This window comes from Chelonia mydas, chromosome 7, assembly GCF_015237465.2.
Source record: "Chelonia mydas isolate rCheMyd1 chromosome 7, rCheMyd1.pri.v2, whole genome shotgun sequence".
Classification (NCBI taxonomy): Eukaryota; Metazoa; Chordata; order Testudines; family Cheloniidae; genus Chelonia; species Chelonia mydas.
In genome coordinates, this window is record NC_057853.1 from 32,188,587 (window position 1) to 32,209,870 (window position 21,284).

General features: G+C 58.5%; 1 protein-coding gene across 28 annotated transcripts in view; it reads right to left on the reverse strand.

Annotated features, from left to right (window-relative positions):
• Positions 1 to 21,284, reverse strand: part of NRXN2 (neurexin 2) — a 274,349-nt gene that overhangs the window by 115,250 nt on the left and 137,815 nt on the right. For 17 of the 28 annotated variants that reach the window (XM_043551343.1, XM_043551341.1, XM_043551330.1 and 14 more), the window contains 5 exons: positions 17,321 to 17,440; positions 16,677 to 17,061; positions 16,021 to 16,211; positions 13,218 to 13,391; positions 12,478 to 12,597 (listed from right to left, as the gene is read on the reverse strand). In XM_043551343.1, coding sequence (XP_043407278.1) covers positions 12,478 to 12,597; positions 13,218 to 13,391; positions 16,021 to 16,211; positions 16,677 to 17,061; positions 17,321 to 17,440 — 990 coding nt within the window. The remainder of the gene's footprint in view (positions 1 to 12,477; positions 12,598 to 13,217; positions 13,392 to 16,020; positions 16,212 to 16,676; positions 17,062 to 17,320; positions 17,441 to 21,284) is intronic. The other 11 variants (XM_037904496.2, XM_037904495.2, XM_043551342.1 and 8 more) reach the window with 1 other exon arrangement.

Here is a 21,284-nt window from a genome sequence, read left to right on the forward strand (position 1 = left end):
AAATATCAGGACTGTCCCTATAAAATCGGGACAGCTGGTCACCCTACTCTACACAACACCGATACACTACACAACCCCAACACACCCTGCTTCCTCTGCACAACCCCGACACACTACGCTACACCCCACTCCCTCTGTACAATCCTGATACACTACACAACCCTAACACAGCCTGCTCCCTCTACATAACCCCAACACTCACACACTACACAACTCCACACCAACACACATTCTCACTATACAACCCCAACAGATACACACACAACCCCATTCCCTGCTACACAACCCTTCCATAAACACAATCCTGCCACACAACCCCACAACACACACAATCCTGGCACACACATCTGGGATCCAAGCTATGCAACTGCCCTTGCCTCCACACATGTAATCCTGATACTATACAAACCCATGGACATGCACCACTCCATGCTCCCCCTCCTGCCCCCAAATGGGCCTTGGTAACACAATGGAGCCTCCCTGAGGAGGGTTTGCGCAGGGAGGGTGGGTGTGTGGGCGGGCGTGTCCAGATTCCTAGGCTCTGTCTCCAGCTCTAGGATGGGAGTGGGGCTTACTGAGTTATTTCTGGGGTGGGATGTGGGGGCTGGGAGCTGGGACTCCTGGGTTCCATTCCCAGCTCTCAGAGGGAAGGGGAGTTTAGTGGGTTCGCGGGGGGCAGGGGACTCCCAGGTTCCACTCCCAGCTCTGGTAAAGGCAAGGGGTCAGAAGCCCCTGGCAGGGGTTGGAGGAGTCACATGTTGTGTCCCCCCCATGCTGCATGTTTGCCACACACCAAGCTCTGGCAGCCAGCACGAGCTGTTTGCGAGCTATAAATACGAGGAGATGGATAGAATGACAGACGGGGTGGGCGTCCATCCGGGGGCGGGCAGGAACCAAAGTGGAATCCAGCTCAAAGTGAGCACCAGAGACAACTGAACTCGCACTGCAGTCACAATCTACGAGGCGAATCCCAACACTCGGCCCTGGGGGGAAGTTTTGAGAGATGCCAGTCACCAGCGTGACGCGGGCAGGACATGGGGCTGCAGGTGCTAGAGGAGAGCGACCAGGACTCCTGAGTTCTGTTTCCTGCTCTGGGGGGCGGAGGGAGGTCTAGTGACTAGAGTGTGGGGACTGGGAGTCAGGACTCCTGGTATCTACTTCCTTCTCTGCCACTGAGGTGCTGTATGGTCTGGGTGAATCATTTCCCCTCCCAACCATCGTTTATTCATCCTATGAGCTCTTTGGGGCAGGGAGTGTCTCTCCCTGTGCGTGCGCAGAGCCTGGCACAACAGAGTCCCAACCTGAGATCTCCGAACCGCCCGACCCCGCTCAAATTCACTAGACCCAACTCCCCTCCCCGAGCTGGGGACAGACCCCAGGAGTCCTGACTCCCACTCTGGTGCCAAGACAGTGCCCCCTTAGGCCCTGCCTCATGTAACCTTCTTCCGATCTGCCGTTATTCAGTCAACACCTGAGAACCCAAAGCTAAGCTGAGCTGATACAGAAGCTGCAGTTTCCCCTGGGGATGGCTGTGGTAGTGTCAGTAACGCAGGGGAGACTGCAAAGCGAATAGCCTGACAAAGCCACGATAGCGGGGCACTGCCACAGACCGAGGGGACAGGAACTGCCACCCCAGATCAGACCAGGAGCCCATCCAGCCCAGGTATCCAAGTGCCAACCGCTTCAGAGGCCAGTGCCAGGAACACTGCAGCAATAAGAACTGGCCCCTGCCCTGGGGCAGCTCCCTCCTGATCCCAGCAGAGAGACGTCTGGCTAAGTGCTGGAGCATGAGGTTTATCTTCCCTCACCCACTGGCTACTTTAGCCCTCCCAGATCTAGCACTGGATGATCACATTAGCTCTGAAGACATCTGGGCCTTCTCGGGCTCCAGCACTGCTCTCGACCGCTCTGTGCCCCAGGCTGAGTGGGCACAGCGGGTGTCTGGGGCTGAGATCCCAGAGGGGGAAGGGCAGGCGAGGATCTCGTTAGGTAATTAGATAGAGCTAGAGAGGGTTATAGGGATGGCTGGCTAGCTGGCTGGCTGGGGCTAAGTAGTTCCTCAGCTCCCTCCGTCCGTCCCCCCATTCCTAGCCCTAACCCTGAGACGTGCTCTTATGCTGCGCCTGGGGCTGGGAAAAGGCATCTCCCAGGGAATCCCGGCCCACGCTTGTGGGGCAGGGTCCCCCTTTGGGTGAACGTGGGTCTCGCTTTTGCTGGAAGGAAAGTGTTAGCAGCCACGCAACGTGCACGGGCTTCGCAAGGGAGGCCTGAGCTCAACCGCACTCCAAGCAGGGGAGAATCTTCTACCCAGCCTGCAGGGGGCGCTGTCAGGGAGGGGGGGCGCTGGGATAACAGCCCCAGACTCCTAGGTTCTACCTTCCACTCTTGTGCTACCACCACATGCCCATTCTTCCTCCAGTTTCTGGTGATTTAGTCTCAATACTCCCCAGCTGTGAAATGCCTGGGGGCCTTTGTCTATCACTGCACACCTCCAATGTAGACATGCCCCATGGCACAGACGGTCCCTGCCCCACAGACTTACAGTCTAAGTGATGCCCAGCTCAGCACAAATATAACGCACTGCTCCAGTGCTGAGAGAGCGGGGCCTCTCTTGGAAACTCCTGGACCAAATAGCCCCAAATCAGCCCCATTTACTCTAGCCCTGCCCCAGAAGTGGGACACCAATTTCCAAGGCAATCTGCTTCTGCACACACATTTTAGCTCGCACTGAAAAATGTAGCTCCGCTCAAGTCTTCTCTGGTATAGACACAGAAGGAAAATGACTTGCAAGAAGTCACACAGCAGGTATGGGGAAGAGTCAGGAACACAGTCCAGCTCCTCCTGCTCTAACCCCTAGACCCCACTCCCTACCCAGTGCTGGGCTAGAACCCAGGAGTCCTGGCTCCCAGACCCCCCTGCTCTCACCCCCTAGATCACACTTCCCCCTCAGTGCTGAGGATAGAACCCAGGTGTTCTAGCTCCCAGCCTTCCCCCCCCGCTTAACAGGCTGGGAGCCAGAACTCCTGGGTTCTATCCCCAGCTCTCTTTCCCTGTCTCCTCTCTCTGCGTCTAATCCCCCACACGGCTCACACACAAATTGTTCCAGTTTATTAGCCTCACGAAAGCTCTTTGCTCCTGCCATTGTGTCCCCTGCACTGACACGGGGACATACACAATTACACAGAGTGACACTCCATTAGAATACCAAACACCATGAGGAACCCGCATGGCAGTGCGCTCCCCTCCCAACGTCCCATTACCCCTCGGCCAGCACTCGCCCACCCGCAGCACTCCTCCCTTGTCCAGTGCTCCCCACTCTCCTCCAGCCTTTCTCCTCCAACTGAGAAATGAAATGTTAATATCCCCGAATGGTTTGCTAATCTCCCCCAACCCTGGCTGACACTGAGGGGCTGGCGCAGGGAGATAATCAGAGAGAGCTGAGAGGGATGGGGGTGGGTGGGACAGAGAGCAGCAGACAAAGGAAGGAGGGAATGCAGGGAAAGGAGGCATGTGGAAATGAGCAACAGGGCGAGCAGTGGCGCTCCCACCCGGGCATTCGTCTGGGCACCTGTCCCTGTCCGTCTGACTAGCAGCACTGCCGTCCAGGGCAGCCTCAGCTCACGTTGCCTGTCACTGGTGGTCTCGGGCCCCCGGGTGCCTGCCCTGCTGGGAACTGTGCTGAGAGCTGCCAAACTCACTACATGAATGGGCTACATACCAACACTGGATTGGGACTGGTGCCCCCTATAGAGGAAAGCCCCCGTAACCCATTCCCCATCCTCTGAGCCAATCAGTGTCCTGCTGTTGGGCAGGCTTAAAGCCAAAGGCCCCCAGAGTGGAAAGGTCCAATTCCCCATCCGTCCCTCCACAATGGGGTTGGATTGAAGCCAGCGCCCCCCAGAGGGGAAAGACCCCAGGTCCCATTCCCCATCCAGCCCTCCACAATGGGGTTGGATTGGAGCCGGCGCCCCCTAAAGGAGAAAGATCCCATTCCCTGCCGCCCTGAGCCACCCAGTCCCCCCACCCTGAGGCCAACCAACCAGCAAGGATGCTCTTGTGGTTAAGGCACTGGACTGGGAGGGGGTGGGATCTGTGTTAGAGCAGGGGGGCTGGGAGCCAGGACTCCTGGGTTCTACCCTTTGCTCTGGGAGGGGCTGGGTCTATTGCGCCCCCCACAGACTGATGCAGGTTCTCCCCACCCTTCTCCCAAGTACCTCTCTACCCCACTTTCCTAGTAACTCTAGCATCAGCGCCTCATCACAGTACACAATTCGCACCCGCAGCCGCCCTGAGTGCCTTGTGCTGCCATCAACTCCCCCTCGCAGAGAGGAGTGTGAGCAACAGCGCACCCGAAGTGTGACATGAATCAGGCAATGATGGGAGCCAGGTGCCCAGGGCATCAGATACCAAGGGGATGAGCACACAGGGGTCTTAGCAGATACAGGGGGAGAAATGGATTGTAGGAGGTGATCTGCCCCCTTGCAGTGGAGGGGAACAGCCCAGGAGCCAGGATGCTAGGGTTCTATTCCTGCCTGACTGCCTGGGGGTGGAGGGTTCAGCAGCCCCTGCTTGTGCCCCCTTTTCCCCCACAGCGGGTGAGGCTCCCACTGCTGAACCCATTAACCACTTTTTGAGGCGAAGAGGAAAAACAATTAGCAGGGTCCAGCTGTTTCCTGCCAGATGTTGGCATGGCCCATGCCCGCTCCGTTGCCAGGGCATCAGAGCCGCTTGTCTCCAGCTGGAGGTATGACAAGGAGCCTGACACCCTGCTCCGCCCTGGCCTGGCAAGGCAGGAACCAAGTGACTGTGCAGAAATCTAAGGCGCAGAAGATACTGGCCCCCAAGGCAGCCCTTCTGTGTAACCTAGCATGGGGGTGATCAGCACAGAGCCCTGCTCTGCAATGGGGTGAGGAATATATAGCATGGGCTGCCCCACAGCTCCCACTTCTGCCAGCAGGGGGTGCAGTGGGGAGCAGGGCAGGAGCTGGCTGTGGAGGGAGCTCCCGGCTACTCCAGCCCTGGCCTCTCCCAGCAGGGGGCGCCATGGGAAGTGAGGCAGGAGTGCTAACTGTAGCGCCATGGGCAGTGGGGGAGGAGTGCCTGGCTTCAGCGGGAACTCCTGGCTACCCCAGTCCCAGCAGGGGGCGCTGCAGGGCAGCTGTGTCCTTGCAGGTGTAACAGGAAGCGGCTCCTGCCTCTCTCCTTCCAGGTGAATAATGAAAGGCAGCGCTGGCATCACGGCTCCTGGCAGAGCGAGGGGGCAGTAATTACTGGGGAAGGTCCATGCCCCCGACCCCCATTAGCAACTGATGGGCTGTTGTTGAATGGCGCAGCAACAGGGGCCAAACAGAGGTGGCCAGAGACCAGGCCTCCCTCACACACAACTGCCATTAGCGGTGCTGGGTGCCAGCTTGCAGCCCTGCGTGCCAGGGCAGCCAGTCAGCTCTGTGTGCCCCAGGACAGAGACAGGAGGGCGGGGGAAGAGATCTCCTTGGCCTCATTACCAGACTCCCTGCTGGTGATAGGGGATGCCCACCGCGCAAGGGACAGTGCTGAGGCCTGCACAACTCATCTCATGCTCTGGATGTTGCGGGGGGGGGGGGCAGGGTGCCACCTAACCCATGCTCCCCCACAGGCCCAGGCATCTCTCTCCAGTAAAAGAGCGCTACTCTCTGTCTCTGACCCTCACACTGGTAGGTTCTATCCCAGCTCAGGGAGGAGAATGGAGTCTAGTGGTTAGAGCGGGAGGCTGGGTGTCAGAAGTCCTGGTTTCTATCCCCAGCTCTGGGAAGGTTGGGGCGTGGGGTGCAAGCAGAGGAAGCTGGGAGTCAGGACTCCTAAGCCCCCAGCTCCTAGGCCCACAGCGTCCCTACTGAGCCCCCAGCTGGTTCCCTGCCCCACTTGCTGCTGCACAGCACCCGCTAGTGTCACACCAACCCAGCAGAGAGACTCCACGGGCCCTTGGAGATCTCCCAGCCAAGCACTGACTTTGCCTGATCCTCTATGGTCGAGGGGCAGATCAGACGCAGGCCCTGCAGCCACAAGGCACTGAACCAGCTTGGGGGGAGCTGCCCCTCTGCCCCATCCTTGGTGTCCACCCAAGCCCCGTGATCCCACCTCCTGTGGGGAGAGCCCCCCTGGTCCCAGATGCCCCTAAAGAAGCCTCCCATGAGTTTGTCGCTTCTGCTTAGCCGGAGCAACTGGCCATTCACTCCTGCCAGAGCCCCCGGTGCTCACAGGGGCATGAATGCAGAGATTAAAGGGGAGGATGTAGAGTCGGGCTAATTGGCTTCCTAAAGCATCCCCCAGCCCAAGCCCCAGCCCCACAGAACCCACCGTGTCCCCACCCAGCCCCATAGAACTCAACCCCCCAGCATTCCCAAACCCACAGGGCCACAGAAACCACCCTGCCCCACTCCTTACAGCATCCGCTGCTTGCGGAGGACGGGACTGCAATAGCTGGGAGCTCCCCCTTGCCACATACCTCCGCAGGTGCCATGTCCCACTGTGCCTGTAGCCCCCTCTCTGCTTTCCTGGCACATCAGCAGCTCTGCTCTTGGTAGAGCAAGCACAGCTGCAGGCAGGCGGGGGCAGCAAGCCGAGACCACGGCCAGCCTGCAGTGAGTAAGCCATGAGGGCTGGGACACACAGCCAGGCTGCTGACTCAGGGCTCCCAGCTGGCAGCTTGGAGTTTGCCCAGGGTTAGGGTGCTCACATCCTGAAACGGCCAGGGTCCACCATTGACCTGCCCCTGCAAATCACTCCATTGCCCACGATAGGGCCTGACACACGGAGGGGAGAGGCAGACAGCAGCCCTTCATCCATTCTCCTAGAACACAGACCAGCTCAGAATCACCCCATACAGCCCAGGTTCCCAGCCCCTGCTCTACCCACTAGGCACCACTCCCCTCCCAGAGCCAGGGACAGAACCCAGGAGCAGGGCTCCCAGCCCCCTGCTCTACCCAGTAGGCCCCCACCTCCTCCTCCTCCTCCTCCCCGGAAGCCAGCAGGTCTCCAGGCGCGCAGTGCAGCGAGCGAGGCAGAGGGAATGGCTGTAAATCAAGCAGGAGAGCGTTAATGGCTGGCCCCAGATTTACAGAGCAGGTTGAGAAATACAGCCCAGCTGGGAAATGGCCCTGTTTACAGCACAAGGGACATGGCTCAGGGCCCTGGCCTGTGCTCACTGCCAGGGCAGGGGGAGGCGGGGGAGAGAAAGAGAACAGTGCATGGGAGAGCTGGGCAGGGATGGACAGACACACAAAACCCGACATCAGAGGATCTCAAAGCAACAAGGAATCAAGGGGCTCCCCCACAACCAACCTCCCCTCACACACAGACACCGAAAGGAACTCCCAGCCCCCCCTGCTCTAACCACTAGACTCCCTTCCCCTCTCAGAGTAGGGAACAGAACCCCAGAGTCCTGACTCACCATCAGCTCCTAATGAGCCATGCCATGATCCCAGGAGAAGATTTATCAGCATGGGGTTGATCTCTACAAGAGGGAGACATGCAAGGGAGGGGGATCTTGCCACTGGGGAGAACTTCAACTACCCCTGTCTGCTCGCCTGCCCCCCGGAAGGAACAGAGCATGGGGAAGCAGGTGATAGGACTCCAGCATCTCAACCAGGCATGACATTTGCAAGCAGCTGGGAGGCTGAAGGCTGCAGGAGTGGCTGTGTGCTGCCCCCTGGTGGAGGGAATGAGCCCTGCTCAGAGAGAGAGTGTGGGCATGTGTGCCCATGCGTGCGCCTGCTGCCCCCTGCTGGAGGGGACGAGTCCTCCTCAGTGTTTGTGTGTGTGCTGGGTTAGGGTTCACCTAGGCCCAAGGGTAGGATGTGTCATCCCAGTGGGTCTGGGGGAGGTATTCATACTGTCCAGGACTCAGGGATAGAGGTGACCTCAATGACATGACTCCAGCGCCACAGGGATTTAGTGGGGGTGCTGTGGGTGAGGCCAGAGCCATGGAAACAGTTACGTTTGGGGCTGATCCCATCTCACCAGTGCTTTGTATGGAAGACCAAACCCATGGGGTTGGGCAAGAGCTCAGTGATAGGCGCTCTCCCCTTGCAGTAAGTGCTGGCCCCCCATGTCCTCATGTGGTGCTAGGAGCGCTGTGCTACAGGAAGCAGGCTGAAGGCTCACCGGGACACTCTCCCCCTGCAGTCAGTGCTGGCCCCAATGGCCCAGTGGATGGTAGGGGTGCTGTGCTGCAGGGGGCGCTCTCCCCAGGCAGTTACTGCTGGCTCCAATGCCCCCTGCATGGTAGGGGTGCTATGCTGCAGGGGGCACTCTCCCCAGACAGTTACTGCTGGCCCCAATGGCCCCGTGGATGGTAGGGGTGCTGTGTTGCAGGGGGGGGCTCTCCCCAGGCAGTCAGTGCTGGCCCCAATGGCCCCGTGGATGGTAGGGGTGCTGTGCTGCAGGGGGGGTTCTCCCCAGGCGGTCAGTGCTGGCCCCAATGGCCCCCTGCGTGGTAGGGGTGCTGTGCTGCAGGGGGGGCTCTCCCCCTGAGGTCAGTGCTGGCCCCAATGGCCCCCTGCATGGTAGGGGTGCTGTGCTGCAGGGGAGGCTCTCCCCAGGCAGTCAGCGCTGACTCCAGTACGGTGCTAGCGGGTGCTGAGTTACCAAGGCTATGTGAAGTAAGAAGAGGTGTAACTGAGGTTAAAGCGTCCCCTGGCCTGTTTCCCTCCATGGAGTTGGGGCGTTAACCCTTCCTGCTCTGGCCAAGCCCCACTGACAACAGTTCCATACCCCTTCTCATACTACCCTGCTGCTGTTTAACAGCCCCGTGCCCCGCCCCATAGGGTCTGCATCTTGGCATGGGGGAGCAATCCCTGCACGGATGGTCCCTGCAGCTGCTGATATGCTCCAAGGCAGCAGCGGGAGCCTGCAAGCACAGGTCACCTGAGATGTATTTGCAGAGCCAGGGCTGCTGGAGTAGGGAGGCCAATGCTTGCAGTGACAGGGAGCTCACTAATGGCTCTCTCCTACCTGCTGCCCCCTTACCAGCTGGTTTCCTAGCACAGCCCCATGGGAGAGCAGAGATCCATTGGCAGTTGGAGGGATTTCTTATGAGGGCAGTAAGTGTGATCAGGGCCAGATTCTACACCCAGCTCCCTGGGGTCAATCCAGAGTCACCCACTGACTGAAATGGGGCCGGGACCAGGGCCAGATTCTGACCTCAGCTTCCCAGGGTCAATCCAGAGTCACCCACTGACCACACTGGGGCCAGCGCTAGATTCTGATCCAATGCAGGGACTTGCTCCGGATTTACAATGAGTTAAATAGAGAAAGATCCAACACCACCTTGGTCCGCAGTTGATGGTTTGGGCCCTGATTCTCTTACCCAGTGCCCTGCAACTCCCCCCCCGCCATTGCTTCTACTCGGGCATTGGCAGCACACCCTCCCCCATAACCCTCCATCCTTTCTCAGGTCAACAGAGAAGCTCATCTCCCACTGCGCCCCTGGCTGCCTGGGATGTTTCCTTGCAGCTCTGAACCAGCCCATGAGCTGGTGCCCCCATCTGCCACTAGGCAGCTAACTTCCTGAGCTGGATTTGATCCGGCGACCCCCTGGCAAAGAGGCACCAGAATGGGACAAGGAGGAGCAGGCTGTTTATGCCAATGTAACAGAGGAGGAGAGGGAAGGGGCAAAGGAATCTGTGACACCCCTTCGGTGCAGGGAACAGAGAGCAAAGCTGGCCTGGCTCCAGCCAAGAGACTCCTTAACAAATCCTTGGGTACCATAGGCAGTCAGTGGCTCATTGAAATGGATGGGGCTGTCAGCCCCAATACACACGCAGTTCCATCAGTGCCTGCCAGCTCGAGGTAGGGGGCAGAGCTTCTCCTTCAGCCTAGGGATCAGAGCCCAGAGAGAGGAGAAGGTGAGAGGGAGATTGGGGCAGGTGGGGCAAAGTACCTAACCCTCAAACACACAGCCCCAGGGTCACACAGGTACCTGAAACAACCAACAAGCCACTACCTGCCCTACAGCATCTCAAAGGTTCTTATGAGAGGGATCCCTTGCCCAGTGTAGAGATGCACCCACCTCTGGGGAGGGGCCTGGGGGGCTGTCTATACAGGAATCCCTCACCTGGCATTGGGTGCAGCCACCTCTGGGATGGGGCAGAGAGTTTAATTACTCAGTGGTTCTTTAATGATCAAAAGTGGGCAGGTTGTTTTTACAGCCAAAGTTGGAAACTTCAGCAGTGCAGCAGCCCTTAGCACTGTACTGGGGAACTGGGGTCAGCACTGACTGTGAAGGGAGAGCACCTCCTATGGAGTGCGGGGCAAGCTCCCAGCTACTCCAGCATGGGGTGCCACAGGGAGTGGGGTGGAGCGCTGGCTGGGGGGAGCTCCCAGCTACTCCAGCCCCAGCCTCTCCCAGCACGCGGCGCCATAGGGAGTGGGGTGGAGCGCTGGCTGGCGGGAGCTCCCAGCTACTCCAGCCCCAGCCTCTTCCAGCAGGTGGCGCTGGAGGCTGTCAGTGCAGAGATGAAACGTCCCCAAAGCAAAGCCCAGACAATGACCATTTAAAAATGGGGGCGGGGGGGGGGGGGAGATAAATGAGACTTCAGCTCATGCGATGTGTGAGCGATGCCCAGGGCAGCTCCTGCGCTGTAGACCCATTAATCCAGCTGGCTGCGCTGAGGGAGCCTGTCCCCTCACGCCCCGTGCCCAGCACTAATTAGGCTATCACATCAGGCCTGCCACTCCATCCATCGCAGTGCAGGGTGGAACCTCAGCCCTCACTGGGGCCCCCAGGTGGGGGTCAGCAGCACAGACTGGCCAGAGGGAGGACAGATGGGTGCCAGGATGAGAAAGGGCCCCCAATAGCACTGGGACATCGGGGGATTCAGATCTGGGACTCAGCTCTGCAGCATGTCCTCACACACCCCTCCTCTACCCATCCATCCATCCCAAACACACCCTCCACCACTCCTCTATCCTGCTCCTCCATCCATGCCCCATACTGCCCCCTCTCCACCTCCCACTCCCTCATATTCCTCTTCTATCCACCCCCATCCCCTTCCACCCTCTCCATCCATGCCCCATGCTGCCTCCCCCAACTCCTTTATACTCCTCCTCGATCCACCTCCATCTCCATCCATGCCTCATACTGCTCCCTCTCCACCTCCCACTCCCTCATACTCCTCCTCCATGGCTCCCCTTTACACTCCCTCCTTCCCTCCCGGAACATATTTCCCCTCTCACATAGATGTGCAAAGCCCAGTGTAGCGGGCGTCGGGGGAGGAGGGAATTACAGAGGGAGAGGACAACGCAGAGGACAGGAATTCCTGGGGGCTCATCAGATGCCCTGGTGATGGGCTTGGGCCAAGAGCAGAGCTAGGACACTCCACACTCCAGTGCCCACTATGCAGTGCCAATGAGAATCACTCACACATGCCCCACCCCCATTACCAGTAGGCAGAGCTCCCCAACCACCAACAAAGCTGGGTGTCCCTCCCCATAGCCTGGATCCCAGCCCCATGCCCCACGCCAGGATCTGCTTAGGGGGGAGGGGGTGCCTGTGGGGAATGGATCAGACCCCTGGGCCCAGTTGCTGGGCAATGCTGAGAAGTTGTCACAGGAGGCATCTCTGAGATGTGGACTCAATTCACTGTCCAACTCACACACTCCATGGATCTGCCCCACAGCCCTGAGCCAACATATGGATGCAGCCCCACAGAGCTGAACCAGACCATGGACCCTGCCCCACAGACTCACCCCACAGAGCTGAACCAGACCATGATCCAGTCCCATGGACCCACCCCAGCCGATCCACCCCACAGGGCTTATCTAACCCACAGATTCAGCCCATGGACCCACCCTACAGAGCTGAACCAGACCAAGGACCCAGGCCCATGGGCAGAGCCCACAGTGCCCACCTGTCCTACAGTGCCAACTAGCCCCTGGCATCAAGATGGCCCACAGCTCTGATACAACCTGCGCAGCAGCCCTGGCACAGAGACCCACCCCCTGGTATCTTTCCAGTTTCTGGACCCCAGCCAATGGGCTCAATGTGGGCCCAAGAACCAGACCCACAGACCCAGCCTGGGGCACCCCCAAATTTTATTAGTTCAGTGGTGTTCCCAGAGACCAGTCAAACCACAATCCGCAGCCAGGCCAAAGCCACTGCCCCATGTGAGTGCTCCTCTGGGCTCCTGATGCTCCCAGCTCACGACATCCCCAGTATGATCATCCTCCTCCTGCCCAACCCCTAGCTGGGCACATGGCACCCCCAGTCCTAGCACCCTCCCCCTGATCCTCCAGACTCGCAGAACCACAGTGTGAGTGCCCCACCCTTCTCCCTGCAATCCCCCAGCACAATCCTTCCCCCTCCTTCCATCCCAACACACACAGCCCCCCAGCACAATCCTTTTCCCTCCTCCCATCCCGGCATGCAGTTCCCCCTGCAGGATCCTTCCCCATCCCCCAGCCAGCAGGCATGCACCTCTCCCATGCCACAGCACTCACGGTCGTTGCACACGGGGCCACCGTACGAGGTCATGGTGCAGTCACACGTGTAGCCGTCCCACTGCTGCAGGCAGACGCCCTGGTTGGCGCAAGAGTCCTCAGTGCATGTGGTGCTGGGCCCTGGGGGCAAGGGGCAGGGACGAGTGTTATTGGCCTGGCTCCCCCAGCCCTTCGGGACAGGGCTTGGGGTCATAAACCCCCATGGGCAGAGTGGAAAAAAGCAGGTGAGAGAGAGGAGGGGACCTGCAACGAGTCAGGGGCAGAGCTGGGGATAGACCCCCCGCTCCAACCCGCAGACCCCTCCCAGAGCTGGGTAGCATCCAGGTGCCCGGGCGTATTACACCAGGGGCTGGGGAAGGAGGCAGGAATGGCAGGTGAGGAACCGGAGCCCGTAGGGGAGAATCCCTGGCAGCCCCCCCACCATCCCATGGCTGATACAAGGCAGCATCTGATGAGAGACATAATGCTCATGGCTGGGAGCTGGCAGCTAATGAAGGTGCCTGCATCTCTCTGGTCCTCCCACTAGCCCCCACCACGGGGCCAGAGTCACCCACGGGAGGCGGGGGAGAAATGGATGGGCTGGAAGCAGGCTGGCTTCCGAGGCGCAATCCCCATTATCAGCAGGAGAGGAGTCGGGGCACTAGGAATGGGGAGACCTGGATTGTCTGAGCCTACAGCGCCCCCTGCTGGGTGAGGCCGGGCCGGAGGAGGGTGGGCTCTGGCAGTGGCGAGACTCTTACCGTCGCAGCCCCTCTCGACTTGCCCGATCCGGTGCAGGGCGTCAGCGATGAGGTCGGGCAGGCGGCCGTTGAGGTCCACGGAGGCCAGGCAGCCTTGGAAGCCGTCCCGCGAGGCCACCAGCTTAGGCAAGTTGTTGAACATGTTCTTGCTCAGCCCCCCGATGTACAGCTCTCCTGGGGAGGGCACGAGACACGTCAGTGGGCAAAGCGTCCTTTAGCCCCCCCCACACCTTCCCTTCCACCGAACAGACCCGGCCAAGGGAGGACCTAAAGCCCCCCCATCAGTCCACGTGCCCCAGCTGTCCCCACAACCCATGCCCTGGGGATGGGGGAGCAAAGGAATCCAGGCCCCATGAACAGGGACCGTGGGACTGGTGGAGGGGGGTTGAAGTGATTCGTTCCTGAAGGCCAACCTCTCTGCTCCCCACCCCCACCCCACCCCGGGGCACTGTGGGAAGCTCTTACTCTGCTGAGCCAGTGATTTATGGGGTGTCAGACATAGCCCTGGGGGGGCGGGGGGAGGAAGGCCCCTCTGCCCCCCCACCCCCTTCCCATAAATCAGCCCTTCCACCACACTCTGGCATGGAGGGGCAACAGGATTCACTTCTCTTTCCCCCTCCCCCTGGGGATCCCCCAATAAACCCCAGCCCCCGTGAACATTCAATACCCCGGCACCCAACAGTACCTGCCAGGAACACCAGCACCTCAATCAACTCCCCATCTCCCCCCAGCGCTGCCCCCACCCCCGATCCCCCCAGCGCCCCAATCAACTCCCCTTCCCCTGTCACCCCAGCGCTGTCCCCACCCCATGAATAGGGCCCTACCAAATTCACGGCATCCCAATCAACTCCCCTTCTCCCCCCTCCATCAGCCCAGTGCTGTTCCCAGCCCATGAGCCCCCAGCACCCCAATCAACTCCCCTTCTCCCCCCATCAGCCCAGCACTGCTCCCACCTCATGAACCCCCCAGTGCCCCAATCAACTCCCATCAGCCCAGGCCTGCCCTCCCTCAATGAACCCGAGCACCACAATGGGGTGCTGCTGAGTGTTTTTTGGGATGGGGGCAGTGCTGGAGGTCCTCTGGGGTGCAGGCTGTGACAAAGCGGGAATTTTGGGTACTGTTCTTGGGAGTCATAGGCCATGAGCTGTACCGATGCAGCTGCACTGCTGTAAGAGCACTCAGGTAGCTGCTCTGTGTTGGAAGGAGAGAGCTCTCCCATCGACATAATAAAGCCACCTCAATGAATGGTGGTATCTTCTCCTGCCGACATGACGCTGTGCTCACTGCCACTTATGCTGGCGAAATGTTCGTCGCTCAGGGAGGTGTTTTTTTCATACCTCTCAGCGACATAAATGGCAGTGCAGACATGGCCTTGCGTGTGCCTCGGTTTCCCCTATATGATGCATTGTTACTCAGTGGGGGGGAAAGACTAAGGGCAGGTCTACACTTAAAACACTGCACTGGTGAAGACGCACAGCTGTCACACTTAAGAGAAGATGCTCCTACGCCAAGGAGAGAACTTCTCCTGGGGGCATAGTTACTCCACCTCTGCGAGAGCCAGTAGCTCTGTGGAGGGGAGTAGCCCTCCTGTGGACACAGCGGCACTTAGGTCGATAGAACTATGTTGCGCAGGGGTGTGGATTATTCACACCCTGAGTGACGTAGTAATACCAAAGTGATTTTGTAGCGTAGCCCAGGGCTTAGGTTGGCTTAGCTACGGTGCTCAGGGGTTGTGGATTTTTCACACCCCTGAGCGATATACGTAAACCAACCTAATTTTCTAGTGAAGACAAGTCCAAAGAGACACAGGGGCGAGAGTCACCTCCCTGTCTGGGTGGAATGAACAGAGCCCTCCAGGAACCAGCTGTAACCGACCCAGAACAGCAAGGGGCCAGAGAGACCAGGCCAGCCTCAGTGACTCAGGGACCCACACTCCCAGCAGGGAAGCTGAGCCCAGACCCTAGTTGGAGAAGAAAGGAGTGGGAGAGGGAGCTGGGGGTGAAGCGCTGGCTGCTGGAGGAAGCTGGCAGCTCCCACCTGGAAACGAGGGAGGCGGGCAGACAGACATAGGGTCAGTCTCAGCAGGCGGGAGGCCACGTGGCCTGCCCTGGAGAAAGAGTGAGAGCCCTGGGGTCTGGCACAACGAAGGGATTCCTCCACAAAGCTGGCAGCACAGCCCGAAGCCTGTGGATCCATGACAGCCCCCCAGCACCGGCCTGCTCCCGGCCAATTGAGTGATCCATGCACACAGGGGCAAAGAATGGACCAGAACCTCTGGGTCCTTTCGCTTGCAGGAATACTGACCCCAGTGCTTGGCTCAGTCTAAGTCAGGGACTCCCCTGCACCGGCCAGTGTTGAGATACGGCCACCTCTGGGGTGGGGCGCGGGGCTTTTCATAACCCCACAGCAGTTTAGGACAGGAAGTGAGGCAGAATTCCAAACTGAATGGACACAGCTGGGGAGATTCAGCAAAACAATCCAATCTGAGATACAGACAGTGCTGGCTGCATGGGGAGATTGCCCCACACCACCATCCCACCACCACACCCCCACTGGCCCCTGCTGCCCAGGCCCCCCCACTCTGCCCCTCTGCTTCCTTGCAACACAGCCCCCCCATACTGATCCCTCACTGCAATCTGCAACAGTCCCACCACACCAACACCCGAGCGCAGCGCAGCCCCCACTACCGACCCCCACACCCTGCAGCACAGCCTCTCTTAGCTCCACACTGGGGCAAGCACTGCCTGTGAGGGGAGTGTGCCCCCAGTGTCCTCTTGGCACAGTGCTGGCTGGCACAGCTCACCCTTGAGGTCCAGGTTGCGGGCACCGTTGGAGTGCTGGGTGACAGTGCGGGAGTCGATCTTGAGCGTGTGGATGTTACTGGTGTCACGTGACACGATTACGTTGTGCCATTGATTGTCGTTAACCGGCTTGTCCGAGTTCCCCTTCATCAGCGACGGCCCATTGCCCAGGTCGAAGACATAGTGGATGTACCTGTATGGAGGGGGCAGTGGAGCGTGAGGTGGTGCTGCGAGTGGGTGGGCAGATGGTCTGGTTGGCAGGGCAGCGGGAGGAGCATGTGCCCAGAGGGCAGGGCAATGGACAGGAGACCTAGGCCCCTGCATGAGGCTCAGCGCCCTGTGGGCAGCACTTGAGGCAGAGCTGGGGTCAGTGAGGGCAGGGCAGGGCAGGGCTCCCCATGAGGGGCAGTGAGAGAGGCAGGGCAGTGGGCGGAGCAGAGAGCGGGGGTGGAGAAAAGACCCTAGTGGGCTGGGGAGGGCAGAAGAGCCAGGGGGGTGGAGTATTGTGCCTGAGGATGCAGCAGTGGGCCCAGAGGCCATACCTCATGGATCAGAGGTTGGGCATTAGGCCTGCTCCCTGGGGCTGGGCCCATTGCCCAGCGGACAGGGCGAGGAGCCCGGGGCCAGGGGGAAACAGGGGGCAGGGGCTGCGTCTCACCCCTTGACCAGCTCCACCACGATGAAGTCGTTGCCATTGCCGCTGTTGAAGAGGATGAGGCCGTCAGTGGCGGTGGTTTTGAACTGGAAGAAGAGGTGCATGGATGCATAGGCCTGCAGCGTGGCCAGCGCCAGGTAGCTGGCGCGGCTCTTGAAGGTGACGGGGTCGGCAATGATGCTGCGCAGGCCGAAGCGGGCATTGAGCTCGCAGTAGCTGATGTCGCCATTCTTGCACAGGTCCATATAGGGCAGTCCATTGAACACCAGGCTGCTCAGGTGCCCGATGAAGTTCGAGGGCACCACGGAGATGAAGCGGCGCTCCGTCATGATGCCGGTCTCGATGTTGTGGAACTCCAGGCGGGTGTGCGCGCCGGCCATCTGCCCTGCTTGGAGCGGGAGCAGGGCAGGGCACTGTTACACACCAGGGTGGGACAGGGGGCAGTCACCAGACCTGTGCTCTCACCCCACCCCGCTGGTACCCCTCCATCCCAACTGGCAGCCCCGTTATCCCAGCCCTGGTCTCCCCCTACCTCAGCTCTGCCGGTGCCCCTCAGCCCCCTGCTATCCCAGCCCTGGGCTCCCCCCACCCCAGCTCTGCCGGTGCCCCTCAACCCCCTGCTATCCCAGTCTGGGGTCCTCACGTACCTTCCACAGTGACGTTATCCACCGAGAGCTGCAAGCTCTTCCCGCGACGCACAACCCGCACTGTGTGCCACTCATTGTCGTTGAGTTTGTGGCCAGCAAAGAGGGTCTCGGGGCCTTTACCTGAATTGGGGACAGGGGCAGGACAGGGGGTTAGTGCTCCAGTAGGGTCGGGGGAATGGGCACAAGGCCTAGACAGCCCCCAGGTGCCAGCCCCTCCCCTGCCTGGCTGGACACATCCTGAACACACACAACCCCCAGTACTCACCCAGCTGGCAGCACCCACCCAGCTCCCGCCACCAACCTCCCCATAACAACTTAGGTAGCATCTCCCCCTCCCCAGATACACACTGAACACACGCAGACACCGCCCCCCCCGCCAGACTGCCCCAGCTGACAAAAGGCTGGGACTATACAGACCCCCAATATACCCCCCACCCCGCTACAGCCCATACACTCTCTGATGGCAGAGAGCGTGTACAGGGGGATGGGCGAGGGATGGGGTAGTTCATCACTCCCTCCATTCCTCACCACACTGCACTCCTGCTCTGCAGTTGCTATGCTGGGATGGTGCCCGTGCTCTGGAGAGGCTGTGACAGCTGCTGGGGGGAAACTCTGGCTCAGGGCTAGGAAAATACAGCTCCCCAGGAAATTCAGGCCCAAACCTTACAGCCTGCAACTGCATGCACAGCCCTGAGCACACCCACACCCCACTACAACCCCCTGCTGGATGTAACCATACACACTCACAGCCCTGAGCACACCCACTCCCCACTACAATCCCCTGCTCGGTGTAACCATACACACACAGCCCTGAGCACAACTATACCCCACTTCAGAGCCCAATAGGTGTAACTGCACACTGCCCTGAGCATATCTACAACCCAATACAATCCCCTGCTGGGTGTACCATATACATAGAGAGCCCTGAGCACATGCACAGCCCACTACACCCCCCTGCTGGGTATAACCACACTTACACCCCACTGCACACATACCCGACTGGGTATAACTGCATACACACAGCCCTGAGCACACCTACATCCCACTGTACACTACTGCTAGATGCAATTGCACGCACGGCCTATAAACGCAGAGCACACCTACACTGCTTTATTCAGCTCTCCACCTTGCTAGTCTCTCTCTCTTTCACACACGCACACACAGACCGAAGACATAACAACGAGGATTGCTACTGGAGAATGTGTGTGTGTGTGTCACCACCTGCTGGTGAGCAAGAGAACAAGTGAAGAAATGACAGATCATCTTGAAATCCATCCCTGCAGCTCCAGGGAAGCCCCCCAGGTCAGAAATGTGGAGCTGGGGACCCCTCAAACCACAGGCTAGGAAAAAAGTAATACCCATAGCTAATCCTAACCCACTATCCCTCCCCCCCATTAGCACCTCAACTTCTCATTCACCCCCAGCTGGTAGGGGTGACCCAAGAGACCCCCCCTCTCCTGAATCACCCCCTCCCAATCCAGGGTTCCTTAAAGCAGGGTGGAGGCAGAGCTGAGAGCTTGTAAGTAGCTAATGAATCATTACCATAGGCAACTAATTCATTGCATGGGAGGGTTAATGCCAGGTCACTTTGCATGGGAGGATGTGGCTATTTAATAGATTTTACCATGCCTATAAATAATTGCATGGGAGTCTAACAGACCCAGGTGGATGTGGTGACAGGAGGGACTCATTTGTATTGTAGTAGGGCCTACATTATTTGCTTTCTAACTACCCCAGGTCTGTGTGGGAATGGTTCATTAATTATTATTAATTGTATGTGGGCTATTAAACCCAGCTATCTAGGGAGGACCTTAATTAGTATTCATAATAATTGCATGTGGTAGTGGGTAATTAATCAATGGGCATATTAGTTGCATGGGGTGTCAATCCCAGGTATACGGAGAAGGAAAGGGCTAATTATTTGTATTGCAGTAGGACCAACATTAATTGCAAGGCACCAACAACCCCAGGTCTCTGGGAGAATGGTTCATTAGTATTTTGCATACATTAATTGTATGGGGGCTAATAATCCCCAGGTACATAGGGGAGGGGCTAATTAATTATGGTATTTCTACTTGGGCCTAATGCAGGGATGGGCAACTTAAGGTAGCAGAGGCCCCAACAGCCCCTCTGGCGGGCCAGCATGGTCCAGGAAGAAGTGACCCCTGCTGCTGCGAGAACATGTGCCAGAGCAGTCCTGCAGTGACATCCCCATGCTGCATGGCATCACCTTACATATGCCTGCCTGCCATTGCTCAGCTCCACGATCTGTGGGAAGGCAGATGAGCTTGTGCCCCTGCCCAGGGACACGTCTTCCTATTAGAAAACACTGGCCACCAGGCCTTCCCAGAGCGAGCCGACTGTAACCAGGGGCAGCTGCCTCTGGCCCTTCCTCCAGCAGGTGTCAGGGAGCAGTCTCCTGCTTGGCGGGCCGGATACAGCCCTATGGCCACCAGTAGTGCAGCCCTGGCCTACGTTATTAATTGCAGGGACTCTAACAACTCTTGATCTATAGGGAGAGGAGGGGCTAAATAATCAGCAGCTATGCGTATTAATAATTGTATGGTCCTAGCAATCCAAGTTCTCTAAGAAAGTGGTTCATTAATTATTATTTTGCATGTTATTAATTGCACAGGGGTTGATATCCCCAGCTGGATAAAGAGATGGGCTAATTATTATGTATTTGTATTGCAGAAGGACCTATGTTAATTGCATGGAAGCTAATCAGCCCAGGTTTACAGCGAGTATGGCTAATTTGTTATTGTTTATAGTCTGAAGTGTGGTAGTACCCAGATTATTCATTTCTGAGGGGGCAGGTGGATGACAATGGGAAATATTCCTCTCCACACACTCCCGCAGTGCTGGGCACAGTGCAGCAGCAGCCACTGGGTTAGCGGGCTGATGCCATCCCAACTGCCATTAGCCCAGGTAAATGAGGCTTGCACAGGTGGGTTCTGCCACCTGGTGGGGAAACCCGGACACTGCAGCTCCTCATCCAGCAATGGAGGCACCCTTTTGCTGGCTGGAATAAAGGACTCTGGGGATCAGGGAGTGATGGTGGGGAGCGGGTGTTCAAGGGATCCTGACCTCGCACAGGTTCCCAAAGCAAAAGAGCCACCTCCTCACCAGAGTTGGGGGAGGGGGGCCCGGCTGTATTTTCCCCACTCCAGCACAGAGATCTCTCCTTCCCTGCCCTGGGGGCTACAACACACCTGGGGATGGGGATCCCCCCAGGCCCCACATCTGGGGATGGGGGTTAGAGAGGCAGTGATTAGGGGTGAGGGAACCAGTGAGGAAATACACTCCTTCACCCCACCCCTAATCACTGCCCCTCTGATCCCCAGCCCCTTTCTACATATTGCAGTCCTCGCCTCCGTGTCCCCCCATCCCCAGAGCCACGCCATCCCCACCTCATTCCCCATCCCCCTTACCCACTTTCCACATATCATCCCTACCCTCCCTTCTCATACTCACTCCCAACCCTCACCCACACACCTTTCTGCACTAAGTCTCTGCCCATGGTGTAGGGACCTCCATCATCCTCCCCCACCCCTGGCTCTCCTCCCAATTCCCATCTCAGATATGGCTTCTAAGGCTCATTTGGAGCTGGAACCCACCCACCAAACACCTGGAACTCTTTGTCAGGGTGAATCCTGGCTGGATTTCCCAGACCCGGGGAGGGGAGCAATACAGCAGTTTAGATCAGGGACTGTATGGGAGACATGGAAATCTCTGTTGGGGCTGGGAGCCCGGACTCCTGTGTTCTCTCCCCAGCTCTGTCTCTGTTATCTTGGGGATTGGTCACTTCTTTCCCTCCTTATGTCTCAGCTTCCCCTTCCATGACCTGGTAGTAAATTCTTCACCTGCCTGGTGATTAGGTGTTACCCTCCCACCACATTAGGAACCCACATGCACAACAGCTGGGGCTTATTCCCACTATGGGGCCCCACCCCTTTCTAGCCAA